Source organism: Lithobates pipiens, unplaced genomic scaffold, assembly GCF_037356315.1.
Source record: "Lithobates pipiens isolate NorthernLeopardFrog02 unplaced genomic scaffold, aLitPip1_a1.2 Scaffold_3, whole genome shotgun sequence".
Classification (NCBI taxonomy): domain Eukaryota; kingdom Metazoa; phylum Chordata; class Amphibia; order Anura; family Ranidae; genus Lithobates; species Lithobates pipiens.
In genome coordinates this window covers 9,747,678-9,762,591 of record NW_027507790.1, presented here as the reverse complement: position 1 = coordinate 9,762,591, position 14,914 = coordinate 9,747,678, and the positions used below count along the sequence as shown (strand labels likewise).

The following is a 14,914-nucleotide window of genomic DNA, read 5'->3' as shown; positions in this document are numbered from 1 at the left end:
CAGGTAAGTGTCCGATTATTAAAAGTCAGAAGCTGCAGTATTTGTAGCTGCTGACTTTTTTTTTTTAAATGGCAACACCACTTTAAGTAATTACGTAAGGCTCTGTGTCCCGTGATGTACGATAAAGAAAATACATCTACGTTTTTGGCTGTAACATGACAAAATGTGGACCATTTCAAGGGGTATGAATACTTTTTCAAGGCTCTATACATAGAGGGGGGGGGGGTGATAAGGTGACCCTAAACCTTTATCTGATAAGGGAAATGTCAGCCTGTCTTGCAGTGAGGAGGGAATCCCCTGTGCAGGTCTTCCCCCACACAGAGGTGTGTTCCTAGAAGTGGGTAGAAGCGCTCCTCCAGCCCCGGATTAATGGAAGGCTGACTGTGAGCTCGGTGCCATTGTCTCAGCAGGGCGCTTGTTTGTGTGAGGAGAGTCGTGCGGAGCTGTACACAGGTAACCAGCGGCTCGTCCTTCTCACACAAGACTACCTGCAGGGGGCCGAGCCTTCCCTCCTCCCTCCTGCACTTCTCCTTGTCACCACACATCGGAGGCAGAGTCAGCACACAAGCACCAGGGCTCACATTGGCACTGACTACCTGTGGATAGATAGATAGTGTGTGTGTGCGGGGAATAGAGACAGAGCGATGGTGCCGAGCCCAGCCCGGGGCTATAGGAACACCGCACACACCGTATAGAAGTATGACGGAGAGCTCCGGACTGGCAGTCATGTGTAGAGCCCGCTGAGCACACCGTGCACCATGGCCAGGAACACCGCTCTCTATTTCAGGCTGGTGGAGGGGAAGAACCTGCCAGCTAAGGATGTGTAAGTCATTTCCTTTCATATATTACACCTGACTGACTGGAGGGGGGGACACCACTGACTGGAGGGGGGGACACCACTGACTGGAGGGGGGACCCCACTGTGTGGAGAGGGTCACCACTGTCTAGTGCGGGTCCCCACTGAGTGGAGAGGGTCACCACTGACTGGAGGGGGTCACTGTCTGGAGAGGGTCACCACTGACTGGAGGTTACTGGAGGGGGTCCCCACTGTCTGGAGGTGACTGGAGGGGGTCCCCACTGTCTGGAGGTGACTGGAGAAGGTCGCCATTGACTGGAGGGGGTCGCTAATTACTGGAGGTGACTGGAGGAGGTCGCCACTGACTGGAGGTGACTGGAGGGGGTCGCCACTGACTGGAGGTGACTGGAGGAGGTCGCCACTGACTGGAGGTGACTGGAGGAGGTCGCCACTGACTGGAGGTGACTGGAGGAGGTCGCCACTGACTGGAGGTGACTGGAGGGGGTCGCCACTGACTGGAGGTGACTGGAGGAGGTCGCCACTGACTGGAGGTGACTGGAGGGGGTCGCCACTGACTGGAGGTGACTGGAGGGGGTCGCCACTGACTGGAGGTGACTGGAGGAGGTCGCCACTGACTGGAGGTGACTGGAGGAGGTCGCCACTGACTGGAGGTGACTGGAGGAGGTCGCCACTGACTGGAGGTGACTGGAGGAGGTCGCCACTGACTGGAGGTGACTGGAGGAGGTCGCCACTGACTGGAGGTGACTGGAGGGGGTCTCCACTGTCTGGAGGTGACTGGAGGGGGTCGCCACTGTCTGGAGGTGACTGGAGAAGGTTGCCATTGACTGGAGGGGGTCGCCACTGACTGGAGGTGACTGGAGGGGGTCGCCACTGACTGGAGGTGACTGGAGGGGGTCGCCACTGACTGGAGGTGACTGGAGGGGGTCGCCACTGACTGGAGGTGACTGGAGGGGGTCGCCACTGACTGGAGGTGACTGGAGGGGGTCGCCACTGACTGGAGGTGACTGGAGGGGGTCGCCACTGACTGGAGGTGACTGGAGGAGGTCGCCACTGACTGGAGGTGACTGGAGGAGGTCGCCACTGACTGGAGGTGACTGGAGGAGGTCGCCACTGACTGGAGGGGTCGCCATTGACTGGAGGGGGTCTCCACTGACTGGAGGTGACTGGAGGGGGTCGCCACTGACTGGAGGTGACTGGAGAAGGTTGCCATTGACTGGAGGGGGTCGCCAACTGGTGACTGGAGGAGGTCGCCACTGACTGGAGGAGGTCGCCACTGACTGGAGGGGGTCGCCACTGACTGGAGGGGGTCGCCACTGACTGGAGGGGGTCGCCACTGACTGGAGGAGGTCGCCACTGACTGGAGGTGACTGGAAGGGGTCGCCACTGACTGGAGGTGACTGGAGAAGGTTGCCATTGACTGGAGGGGGTCGCCAACTGACTGGAGGTGACTGGAGGGGTTTGCCAACTGACTGGAGGTGACTGGAGGGGGTCGCCAACTGACTGGAGGTGACTGGAGGGGGTCGCCAACTGACTGGAGGTGACTGGAGGAGGTCGCCACTGACTGGAGGTGACTGGAGGAGGTCGCCACTGACTGGAGGGGGACGCCACTGATTGGAGGTGACTGAAGGAGGTCGCCACTGACTGGAGGTGACTGGAGGGGGTCGCCACTGACTGGAGGTGACTGGAGGTGACTGGAGGGGGTCGCCACTGACTGGAGGTGACTGGAGGGGGTCGCCACTGACTGGAGGTGACTGGAGGGGGTCGCCACTGACTGGAGGTGACTGGAGGGGGTCGCCACTGACTGGAGGTGACTGGAGGGGGTCGCCACTGACTGGAGGTGACTGGAGGGGGTCGCCACTGACTGGAGGTGACTGGAGGAGGTCGCCACTGACTGGAGGTGACTGGAGGAGGTCGCCACTGACTGGAGGTGACTGGAGGAGGTCGCCACTGACTGGAGGTGACTGGAGGAGGTCGCCACTGACTGGAGGTGACTGGAGGAGGTCGCCACTGACTGGAGGTGACTGGAGGAGGTCGCCACTGACTGGAGGTGACTGGAGGAGGGCGCCACTGACTGGAGGTGACTGGAGAAGGGCGCCACTGACTGGAGGTGACTGGAGGAGGTCGCCACTGACTGGAGGTGACTGGAGGGGGTCGCCACTGACTGGAGGTGACTGGATGAGGTCGCCACTGACTGGAGGTGACTGGAGGAGGTCGCCACTGACTGGAGGGGGTCACCACTGTCTGTAGAGGGTCGCCACTGACTGGAGGGAGTCCCCACTGTCTGGAGGTGACTGGAGGGGGTTGCCACTGACTGGAGGGGGTCACCACTGACTGGAGGCAACTGGGGAGGGGTCACCGCTGACTGGAGAGGGTCACCACTGACTGGAGGTGACTGGAGGGGGTCACCACTGACTACATACAAGTGCTATTAGTCATACACCAGACAAACCCTTCACCTAGGTCTGTGCTAGGGGTCCTACTCCTTCAGGGACCCCCATGCCTCATTTATCATGGAGGTATGAACCCCAAAAATGTAATACATTGCCATTCACCAATCCTAAATATGATGGCTGCATTAGTTTCCTTTTTTTCTTTAGTTTCACCTAGTTATCCGGCCAGGAACACACTTCCTGTCTTAGGTGTCTTTGCTCTGGATGGAGGAGCAATGGCGACACATTTGGACAGCTGTATTGCCAACCTGAGGGGGGAGGGGAGTGTAACGCCCACCATGCATGGATCAACATTTGGCAAGTTCAGCAAGGACCGGGAGAATTTCAATCTATGTATGAGCAGGTTGGTTGTATCTAAGTCGGTGTATTACCCATACCTGTACTTATATATCGCCGTCAATTTATGCAGCACTTTACATAGCAAACACAGACATCTCGTTTGATTCGAACCCACATTGCTGTGCAGATCACATGCGATGTCTGTGCAATACGAGTTCAGCTATACAGTTGTATGGCTGAACTCACATTTGATTCACACAAAAAAGATGCAGGGAGATTTTTTTTCCCCCCCACTGGACTCTAATTGCATAGGTGTTCCCAACCACCCATGTGATACATTTCCTGTCCGAATCCACAGTTTGCACTGCGATCTGTGAACCGATCTGGAGGTGTCATTAACATTGTATTGACACCCGCAGCGGTTCGCAGAGGCCAATGTGAACTGCCTGGGGGAGAGATGCGATGCAGGAACCGGCACTGGAATCATGCTGCTTTCCGCATCACTATAGTGTGAACCCAGGCTTAGGTCCAGTACACACCACAAATAAGAAGGGGGTTTTGGGACTTTGAGTGAGGCACAAGACACATGGTAGCAGAACTGTAAAATTGTTTAATAGGCATATAAACAAACAATTGGCTTCTGTCCAAAATTGGCCCTAGTATATGAATGGGGACCTTGGATTGTGGGCTCCTTGAGGGTAGGGACCGATCTGAGTGTGCAATGTACAGGGAAAGGGACAATTGTAGACACTCACTCAGGTTGAACTGGATGGACTGGTGTCTTTATTCAACCTTACTAACTATGTAACTGCGATACATGGTTGAACGTGAGTGTTTTATCTGTATATAAGGCGATGGCATACAAAAAAGAGAAATCTATCTATCTATAATTGCATAGTGTCCCATGGAAGTAAATAGTATAAAAAGCCAATTGCTTATGGAGTAATGGATACAAATGGGTTATAGGATACAAATGAATCACAGTTGAGGTCAAGCTATGTGTTAGGAACATGATGACATTGATAGGCTCAATGCGTTTCGTGGCCAAATGCCACTCATCAGGAGAAAACACATAGCATATGTATAAATTGTTCTGAATAAGCAGTGTTGTAAGTCAGGATCTGCGAGGCAAGTCTATCCCAGGAGCTGAGGGAAAGAACCCAAGGAAGAAGTGAGTGCACCCAACACAACCCAGGACCACCCTACAAACGTAATAGGCAAGGGTGAAAAAATTCAAATATGTCTGGTGACATTGCACAGAGACATGCTCTGAGACATGATGTGCATGTGTGAGGAGAAAAGTTAGAGGACCAGGCCAGTCCACACCAAAATCAGTCCAGTGCGTTTTTTTTTTTTTCTGCATCAAACAAATTCATGGAAAGTAGGTTATATGGTTTTCAATGGCATAGTTCACACTAGTGCTTGCTGTTCCAGCGCGTTCCAGTTACAGAGAAAAAAGTAGAACATGCTGCATTTTTACTGTACTGTACTGGAGCGCTGTAAAATGCATCAAGACCACACTGGAACACATATGTCCTTATTTAGGGTTAGGAAAAACGCACTGGAACGCATCAAAAACACATATGCAGAAAAGCATCTGGAACATATGCGGACTGTGTTTCTATGGCGTGAACTGGCCCATATATTGTACACTCACATCAGTCCCTGCCCACAAAGAGCTTACAATCTAAGGACCCTAAGGCAGGTCTTAGATGGTTCAAATTTCTTTTCTGCAGCTACAGGTCATAGGGCAGAAATTCGCATGCTTCCCCCATTAACAAAGACAGTGCTGACAGGGGAATCCTTCCTGCTGAGCAATTGTCTTCTCTCAGCGCAGCGGGTGAAGCCATCCCCGCTGGGAGAAGACAGTGATTACAGCTAGCAGTCGCTATCTATAATCACAAGCAAATCCAGCAGGCTGGTTGTACCCAAGTTGATCACTCAATCAACTTGGTACATGCAGCCTGCCCATTAATGGTTTGAATCTCAGCCAATTCCTGTTGAACCAGCCCAAGATTCAAACCATTTATGGCCAGCCTAACTCGCATTTATACAGGCATACACATACTAGGGCCAATTTAGACAGGAGCCAAATGCCTACCAGCATGTCTTTGGAGTGTGGGAGGAACCCAATCTATTGATCAACTTGTGTACAGCCAGCCTGTCAGGTTTATGCCAAACATTCAGTGCTGTCAGCTGTAATTGGCAACACTGATCATTGTATTCTGACACAGGGGAAGTTTCCTCGCTGTCAGAATATAATACCTTAATGGGAAGGATTCCTCCAGCCACATCGAATGTGTGGATAATGGAATTGGCTCTTTTATTTTTTTTTCGTTTGACCTGCTGGTTGAACGAAAAAAAAAAAATTTATGTATGGCTAGCTTTAGATATACTTACAGTTAAAGTGGGAGTAAACTTCCATGCATGGCTTTTACCTATAGGTAAGCCTATGGTAAGGCTTACCAAAACAGTATCTCACAAAATAAATGACACTTTGCTGCAATGTAAAGTAGTGAGTGTACAGCTTGTATAGCAGTGTCAATTTGCTGTCCCTTCAAAATAACTCAACACACAGCCATTAATGTCTAAACCGCTGGCAACAAAAGTGAGTATGCCCCTAAGTGAAAATGTCCAAATTGGGCCCAAAGTGTCAATATTTTTTGTGGCCACAATTAGTTTTCAGCACTGCCCTAACCCCCTTGGGCATGGAGTTTACCAGAGCTTTACAGCTTGCCACTGGAGTCCTCTTCCACTCTTCCATGATGACATCACAGAGCTGGTGGATGTTAGAGACCTTGCACTCCTCCACTTTCCCTTTGTGGATGCCCCACAGATGTTCAAAAGGGTTCAAGTCTGGAAGCATGCTTGGCCGGTCCATCACCTTTACCCTCAGCTTCTTTAGCAAGGCAGTGGCCGTCTTGGGGGTGTGTTTGGAGTCGTTATCATGTTGGAATACTGCCCTACGGCCCAGACTCCGAAGGGAGGGGATCATGATCTGCTTCAGTATGTCACAGTACATGTTGGCATTCATGGTTCCCCCAATGAACTGTAGCTCCCCAGTGCTGGCAGCACTCATGCAGCCCCAGACCATGACACTCTCACCACCATGCTTGACTGCAGGCAAGACACACATGTCTTTGTAGTCCTCACCTGGTTGCGGCCACACCTGCTTGACACCATCTGAACCAAATCTCATCAGACCACAGGACATGGTTCCAGTAATCCATGTCCTTAGTCTGATTGTCATCAGCAAACTGTGGGATTTCTTGTGCATCATTTTTAGAAGAGGCTTCCTTTTGGGATGACAACCATGCAGACCAATTTGAGTATGCGGCATTTGGTCTGAGCACTGACAGGCTGACGCCCCCACCCCTTTAACCTCTGCAGCAATGCTGGCAGCACTCTATGTCTATTTCCTATAGACAACCTCTGAATATGATGCTGAGCACAGGCACTCATCCTTTTTGGTCAACCATGGCGAGGCCTGTTCTGAGTGGACCCTGTTAAACTGCTGTATGGTCTTGGCAACCATGCTGCAGCTCAGTTTCAGGGTCTTGGCAATCTTCTTATAGCCTAGGCCATCTTTATGTAGAGCAACAATTCTTTTTTTCAGATCCTCAGAGAGTTCTTTGCCATGAGGTGCCATGTTGATTTTCCAGTGACCAGTATGAGAGAGTGAGAGTCACATGACATTGGGGTGTACTCACTTTTGTTGCCAGCAGTTTAGACATTAACAGCTGTTTGAGTTTTTTTTCGAGGGGACAGCAAATTTACACTGTTATACAAGTTGTACAGTCACTACTTTACTCTGTAGCAAAGTGTAATTTCTTCAGTGTTGTCACATGAAAAGATATACAAAAATGTGAGGGATTTACTTTTTTTTACTTTTGTGAGTTACTGTAGGTACAGTAAATATCTCCTCAATGTGCACCGCTTAGAAGATATTTACTTTTAGATGTATCCAGTGACATCACCGGTGCATGCGTTCTAAGGGAATGGCTTACTGTGCCGTTCCTCAGGAGTTCTGTGCTGTGGACAGCGGCTCCCGTGCGCATGCGCAGGAGTAATGTCATCATGACTCCGGCCACTCGCACAGCCAGAGTCTGTGAACTCAGAAGGAAGACCGTGTGAAGATGTAAGTGCCTTCAGCGGGGACAGCACATTGCTAAATTAAAGGGGCAGTGTAAAAATAAAAAATAAATAGACTTTTTTTTTTTAAAGTGCCCCATCCCTCCGTGCTCATGCGCAGAAGTGACACATACATAAGTCACGCACGCATATGTAAACGGTGTTCACACCACACGTTAAGTTTTACTGCGAACGTTGGAGCAAGAGCAATCATTTTAGCACTAGACCACCTCTAACTCTAAACAGGTAACCTGTAAAAATGTTTAAAGCGTCACCTATGGAGATTTTTAAGTATCGTAGTTTTTCGTTATTCCAGAAGCATGCGCAATTTTAAAACATGACTTTTTGGGTGATGTTTGGTGTATACTCGCAGTAACATCATCTTTTATATCTTTCCAAAAAGTTGGAAAATATATATATATATATATATATATAATATATATATTTTTTTTTACATATTCATTAAAGTGTATTTTTTGTGTTTGAAAAACCGCTGCGCAAATACCATGTGACATAAAATATTGTAACGATCGCCATTTTATTCTCTAGGGTTTCTGCTAAAAAAAATATATTTAATGTTTGGGTGTTCTAAGTAATTTTCTAGCAAAAAATACAGATTTTTCTTGTAAACAAAAAGTACCAGAAAAGGCGTATGCCCTGTACACACGGTCAGACTTTCCGTCGGAAAAGATGCAATTGGATCGTGTTGTCAGAAAATCCGATCATGTGTGGGCTCCATCGGACTTTTTCCATCGGAATTTCCCACACACAAAGTTTGAGAGCTGGATCTAAAATTTTCCGACAACAAAATCCAATCATATAAATTCCGATCCGATGTGTAGACAATTTCGACAGACAAAGTGCCACGCATGCTCAGAATAAATTACCTGATGAAAGCTATTGGCTACTGGCTCGTTTATAGTCCTGTCATTCATGTTCTACATTACCGCGTTCAGAACGATCGGATTTTCCATCAACTTTGTGCGACCATGTGTATGCTAGATGAGTTTGGGAAAAAATCAGATGGATATTGTCGTCGGAAAGTCCGACTATGTGTACAGGGCATTAGTCAGCAAGGAGTGAATTAAGAAATGAATATGGAATTCGAGAGTCGTCCAATCTATCCAGTCAGTTTCATTACCAACAACTAGAGAAAAGCTCAGAAGTTAGACAACAATTGTAAAGTGTAAAGCTAAACACTGGGGGTTATTTACAAAGGCAAATCCAATTTGCACAAGTGCACTGAAAGTGCAGTCGCTGTAGATCTGAGGGGGACATGCAAGGAAAATAAAAAACAGCATTTTAGCTTGCCCATGATTGGATGATAAAATCAGCAGATCTTCCCCTCATATCTATAGCGACTGCACTTCCAAGTTCACTTGTAGTGAAAAGTGGATTTGCCTTTCGTAAATAACCCCCATAGTCTCCTTGTTCTGCTCATGTGTTGTCATGTCACATATGCCTCTTGTGGATACTACAAGTGCCCATGCAGGCATACATTGTGTAGGTATGCTTCACCATTCATCACTAAAAAGTATCCATGTCACTGGACCGGCTAGGACACTGCAGTAAAGGGTACATATAGGGAATTTTTATTAAATAAAACATATATATATATATATATATATATATATATATAATCGTGCAGCAAGGTTGGGTCAGTTTTCTTCGTTTTTTTTATTTTTTATTTTTTTTTATTTTTTACAGTACCCAGTAAAATCTGAGTTAAAATGGTTGTAAAACCTCGCACATACCCAGTGAAGTGACTAGTCTCAGGTGATGCACAGAGATGAAACAAATGCTCCTATACCTTTTTATCTACAGTCTTCTCTTCTCTACATCCATTCAAAGTGCTGAATTTATAAGCTTTTCTGAGAGTTATGCCGCGTACACACGACTGGACTTTTCGCTGGACTTGGTCTGGCAGACAATCCGACGGACTTTGCAGCTGAGGTCCGCCGGACTTTCAACCGAACGGAGTTGGCCACACATGAACCTCCAAAAATCCAATGGAATCGAACGTGATGACGTAGAATAAGGAAGTTCATAGCCAGTAGCCAATAGCTGCCCTAGCGTCGGTTTTAGTCCGTCAGACTAGCACACAGACGAGTGGATTGTCTGCTAAAAGCCGAGTCAGGCAGACAAATTTGAAGCCAGTCTTATTTCTAGGTCCGCCAGACTTTTGGGAAGAAAAAGTCCGCTGTAGCCCACACACGATTGAATTGTCTGACAGACTCTGGTCCGCTGCACCAAGTCCGATCGTGTGTACGCGGCATTAGGCTACATTTCCTCTAGTGCGACTTGTCATGCGACTTGGGACTGCAAAGTCGCTTGACAAGTCATACCTCATGATTTTCAATGAGTACTGTTCTTATCTGTAGTAGTCCTTGCACTACTTTAGTCTGACTTTGATGCGATTTGAGGTCCATAGACCTTAAGAATACACAAGCATTGCTTCAAGTCGTATCAAAATCACGACAAAAAATCGCAAGACTTCAGGTCATAATAGTGGAAACCTAGTCACCCTCTGCACAGGAACAGATGTGAGGCTGTCAACAAGCTGAAGGTCCCTCCATTGTCATTTTTCTCTTGGTGTCAGGAAAACTGACACCAAAAAAAAAAAAAATCATAAGTGAGTCAGGCAGACAGCAAAGGAAGGAAGCAGCAGACAGAAATGACACTTAGGCCACTTTCACACTGAGGCGTTCTACAGGCGTTTGCGCTAAAAATAGCGCCTGAAAAGCGCCTGTAAACTGCCTCTTTTGCAGCCCCAGTGTGAAAGCCCAAAGGCGGTGCACTTGCAGGACAGGAAAAACAGTAGTGTAAGCAGCATCTTTGGGGCGGTTTAGGAGGGGTGAATACAGCGCTCCGAAAAAGCCCCTGCCATTGAAATCAGTGGCTAGCGCTGCCAAAGCACCTGCAAAGTGCTTTGGCAGCGGTGATTTGTAGGTGCTTTTAAACCTTTTTTGGCTGCTAGTGGGGATGAAATGCGCTGCTGAAAGGACTGTAAATTGCCGCTAAAACTAGCAGCACTTTACCGCTAATGCAGCTGCTGCTTCAATGTGAAAGTGGCCTTAGACCCCTTTCACACTGGGGCATTTTTCAGGCAATTTAGCGTTAAAAAAAGCGCCTGAAAGAAGCCGCAACTGCAACCCCAATGTAAAAGCCCGAGTGCTTTCACACTGAGATCCCTTTCACACTGGGGCTTTTTTCAGGCGCTTTAGCGTTAAAAAAAGCGCCTGAAAGAAGCTGCAACTGCAATCCCAATGTAAAAGCCCGAGTGCTTTCACAATGAGGCGCTGCGCTGGCAGGGCGTCAAAAAAAAGTCCTGCAAGCAGCTTCTTTGCAGCGCTTTTGGAGAGGTGAATACACCTTTCCTAAAGCGCCCCTTCTCATTGAAATGGGAAGCGCCTGAAAAGCGCCTGAAAAACACTTTTGGCAGCAGCGTTTTGTGGGCGCTTTTAACCCTTTATTTGGCCACTAGCAGCGGTTAAAAGCGCCCCAATAGCGCTCAAAAAACACTGGTAAAGCGCTGCTAGTTTAAGAGGTGCTTTACGAGCGTTTTTCGGGCACTGACATTGTGAAAGGGCTCTTAAAGCACTTGGGCTTTCACATTGGGACTGCAGATGAGGCTTCTTTCAAGCACTTCACAGGCGCTTTTTTAACGCTAAAGCGCCTGAAAAACGCCCCAGTGTGAAAGGGGTCTTAGTGCTCTTAACTGAGACAAGTACACATTTATAGAGGGATATGCTTTGTTTGTATTTCATGTCTTAGGTTTACAACCTCTTTAACAGAACTTCTACCTTTCATACTTGTCAGTCACTCAATAGGTAGTGATGAGGAACAGGATGTTAGTCTGGGAGTTTGGCCATTTTACAAATACATTAGAAGCGTCAGGTCACATATTTCCATCCTCGCAGGTTCGCTTTGGGGGAATTGGCACTCACCTTGGTGTTCTTTGAGCTCTATAATGAACTGCAGCCTAGGCATTTCTGTGCTTTGTAAATTCCTTGGCCATTTTTAATATGCATAGAATTTACAGTAGGGGATATATTATATCATGTGTTATGAAGGAAATCCTTATCAGAGTGCATGTATTATGCTGTATATAGAAATCAAATGGCACTACAGAGTGAAGCTGGGAAATCGGGGGAAAGCTCATGAAGGGTTACAATTGAGGCTGGATTCACACCTATGCATTTTTAGTGCTTTTTTGCAGATTTGCACTACAGAACGTGTTCCATAGGAAACCATGTTAAACGAACTGTAGTGCAAATCTGCAAAATGCAAAAAGCACTAAAAATGCATAGGTGTGAATCCAGCCTTACACACTGCCACATTGTTTCTACACATAGGTGGTATTTGCTAATCCTGGAAGAAACAATAAAAATGCCATCAAAGTATCATTAAACAAAATGTTACTTTATTTACATAGAGCTGGCATATTTTTACACACACCACAGCTATTTTGGATAAGAGCCAGTGAACTTTCCAGCCGTGTTTTGTGTGTATATATACACAGGTTTTTTTTGTTTTTTGTTTTGGTCAAGTGAGGAAACCAAAGCACTCCCACACGATCAAGGGAGCTCAACATTTAAAAGTGAGTGTTACCCCACATCTCTGCACTTACTTTTTCCATACGAAAATGAATTTTCTTTTTAGGATTTGTTTTCAACTTATCTATTCACATGACAGAGCAACATGACTCACACTGACAAAGTTAGAAAATCGTTCGAAAAAAAACAGTCAGATTTCTAAAGATCTGTCGAACGTGCATGCAATAATGCCATCGTTGTATCAATAGATGTTGCCTGAGGTTACATTTTAACACACGCACTTTCCCTGTATATTTGTTCAAACTGTTCCACTACTAATGTTTCGAAAATTATTAGTTTCAGCACAAAAATATCCAACATGTTGGTTCTTTTTTTTTTCAAGTGTTCCACTTTTGGGGACGTGGCAGTTTATCACATAGTGTACCCATGGTACCACCCAATGGAGGAAGCCCAAGCAAGCACAGGAAGAGCATGCAAACTCCAGGCAGGTAGTGTTGTGGTTGAGATTTGAACCAACAACCCCTATTGCTGCTAGGCAAAAATGCTAACAACTTAGTCACTGTGCTACCCTTGATTGGTTTACAGTTTACTGTAGCAGATCAAGCAGTGATTGCGTTTGGTTGCCAGAGGCTACAGCTTATCATTACAGCTCACTGACTGGATGCTAGAGGATACCGCACACATTACGACTCACCGATTAGTTTCTTTGCTAGGTTACAGCACATAATTTCTGCTTGCTGATTGGTTGCTAGAATGTACTGCACATCATTACTGCTAATTGATTGCTAGAGGTTACATGCTTACTGCTCACTCATTGGTTGCTAGAGGTTACTCCAAATTATTCCTGCTTTCATTGGTTACTGGAGGTTTCTGTGCATCATTACCACATATTGGTTGCTAGAGGTTACATCACATCAATACAGCTCATTGGTTGCTAAAGGTTACAGCACATCATCTACCCACTGCCTGCATACCATGGACTGGGGAGGTGAGGGGACCCACCAATAGACAGAAAACTCCTAGAACTTGCTATGAGTAGAGCAGATTACACACAACTATGAAGATTACCTGAGTGCAGGTAGGCACATGTGAGCAATATTCCTGAGGACAGGTTCCCAGAAATAAATGACTAGTCATGCCACCTGCAGTAGAGCAGTGTTGAGGGGTGAGCTACATACAGAGTGCAGGATTGAGGAGTGCGCTTTGTATGGAGTGCAAGGTTGAGTGGTACACTATGTACAGAATGCAGGGCTGAGGGGTGAGCTACATACTGAGTTCAGGGTTGAGGGGTGCACTGCATACTGAGTGCAGGGTTGAGGGGTGCACTACATACTGAGTGCAGGGTTGAGGGGTGTGCTACATACACAATGCAGGGTTGAGGGGTGCGTTACATACAGAGTGCAGGGTTGACGGCTGTGCTATATACAGACGTCATGGGTGCGCTACGTACAGAGTGCAGGGCTGAGGGGTGCGTTACATACAGATGACATGGGTTGAGGGGTGTGTTACATGCAGAGTGCAGGGTTGAGGGGTGCATTGCATACAGTGTTCAAGATTGAGGGGTGCGCTATATACAGATTGCAGGGTTTTGGGGTGTGCTGTGTACATGCAAGGCCCCCCCCCAGTACAGAACTTTCCTCCCCCGATTCCAGTTTATTCCAGCTATTAGCAATGAGCAGAGCAGAGTACACACAACTGTGAAGGTTAACTGAGGGCAGGTAGGCACAGAGTACAATATGAGCAGTATCCCTGAGGACAGGCTCCCGGAAATAAATGACTAGTCATGCCACCTGCAGTAAAGCAGTGTTGAGGGGTGAGCTATGTACAGAGTGCCAGAATGAATAGTCCGATTTGTATGGACTGCAAGGATGAGTGGTTCGCTATGTACAGAATGCAGGGCTGAGGGGTGAGGTACGTACTTGGTGCAGGGTTGAGAGGTGTGTTACATACTGAGTGCAGGGTTGAGGGGTGCACTACGTACTGAGTGCAGGGTTGAGGGGTGCACTACGTACTGAGTGCATGGTTGAAGGGTGCGCTACTTACAGAGTGCAGGGTTGAAGAGTGCATTGTATACAGAATGCAGGGTTGAGGGGTGCTTTACATATAGAGTGTAGGGTTGAGGGATACGCTACGTACAGAGTTAAAGATTGAGGGGTGCGCTATATACATATTGCAGGGTTTTGTGGTGTGTTGTGTACATCCAAGTCCCCCCCCCCCCCAGTACAGAGCATTCCTCCCCCTGATTCCAGTTTAAACCCCATTCCTTCAATACATAGCAGTCCTCCTGCACAATTCCACCCCCCCCCCCCCCCCCCAAAATATACAGCATTCCTCTGCACCAATACTACCCGTCCCCGCCCCCCGCCTAAAAACCATCAAAGCAGGGTTGAGATGCACAAGAGAAGCTGCAATATGCTTTTTCCTCCTCTGCTCTCATATACTGCTCAATATGTGTAGAGCAGATAGGGATGTTAACGGCAGCCAGGAGAGGAGCGCTGTCAATTGTAAATAGGGAAGCAGCGCTTCTGTATTAACAAGTGAAAGTAGCAAGCAGCTGAGCTAGTAAGTGACAAGTACCAGAGAAGAACTCCGGCTGAAAAAAAAAACGGCAGGCAGTGTGGGCCCCCTACAATGGCTGGGCCCTAGGCAGATGCCCCCTTCGCTTTGCGTTAAAGCTGGCC

The 14,914-nt window shown here is 47.6% G+C and overlaps 1 protein-coding gene across 1 annotated transcript in view; it reads left to right on the top strand.

Moving 5' to 3' along the window:
• The first annotated feature begins 542 nt into the window (after positions 1–542).
• Positions 543–14,914, top strand: part of RASAL1 (RAS protein activator like 1) — a 158,068-nt gene continuing 143,696 nt past the window's right edge. Inside the window, exon 1 of the mRNA XM_077461250.1 lies at positions 543–823. Coding sequence (XP_077317376.1) covers positions 759–823 — 65 coding nt within the window. The 5' untranslated portion in view covers positions 543–758. The remainder of the gene's footprint in view (positions 824–14,914) is intronic.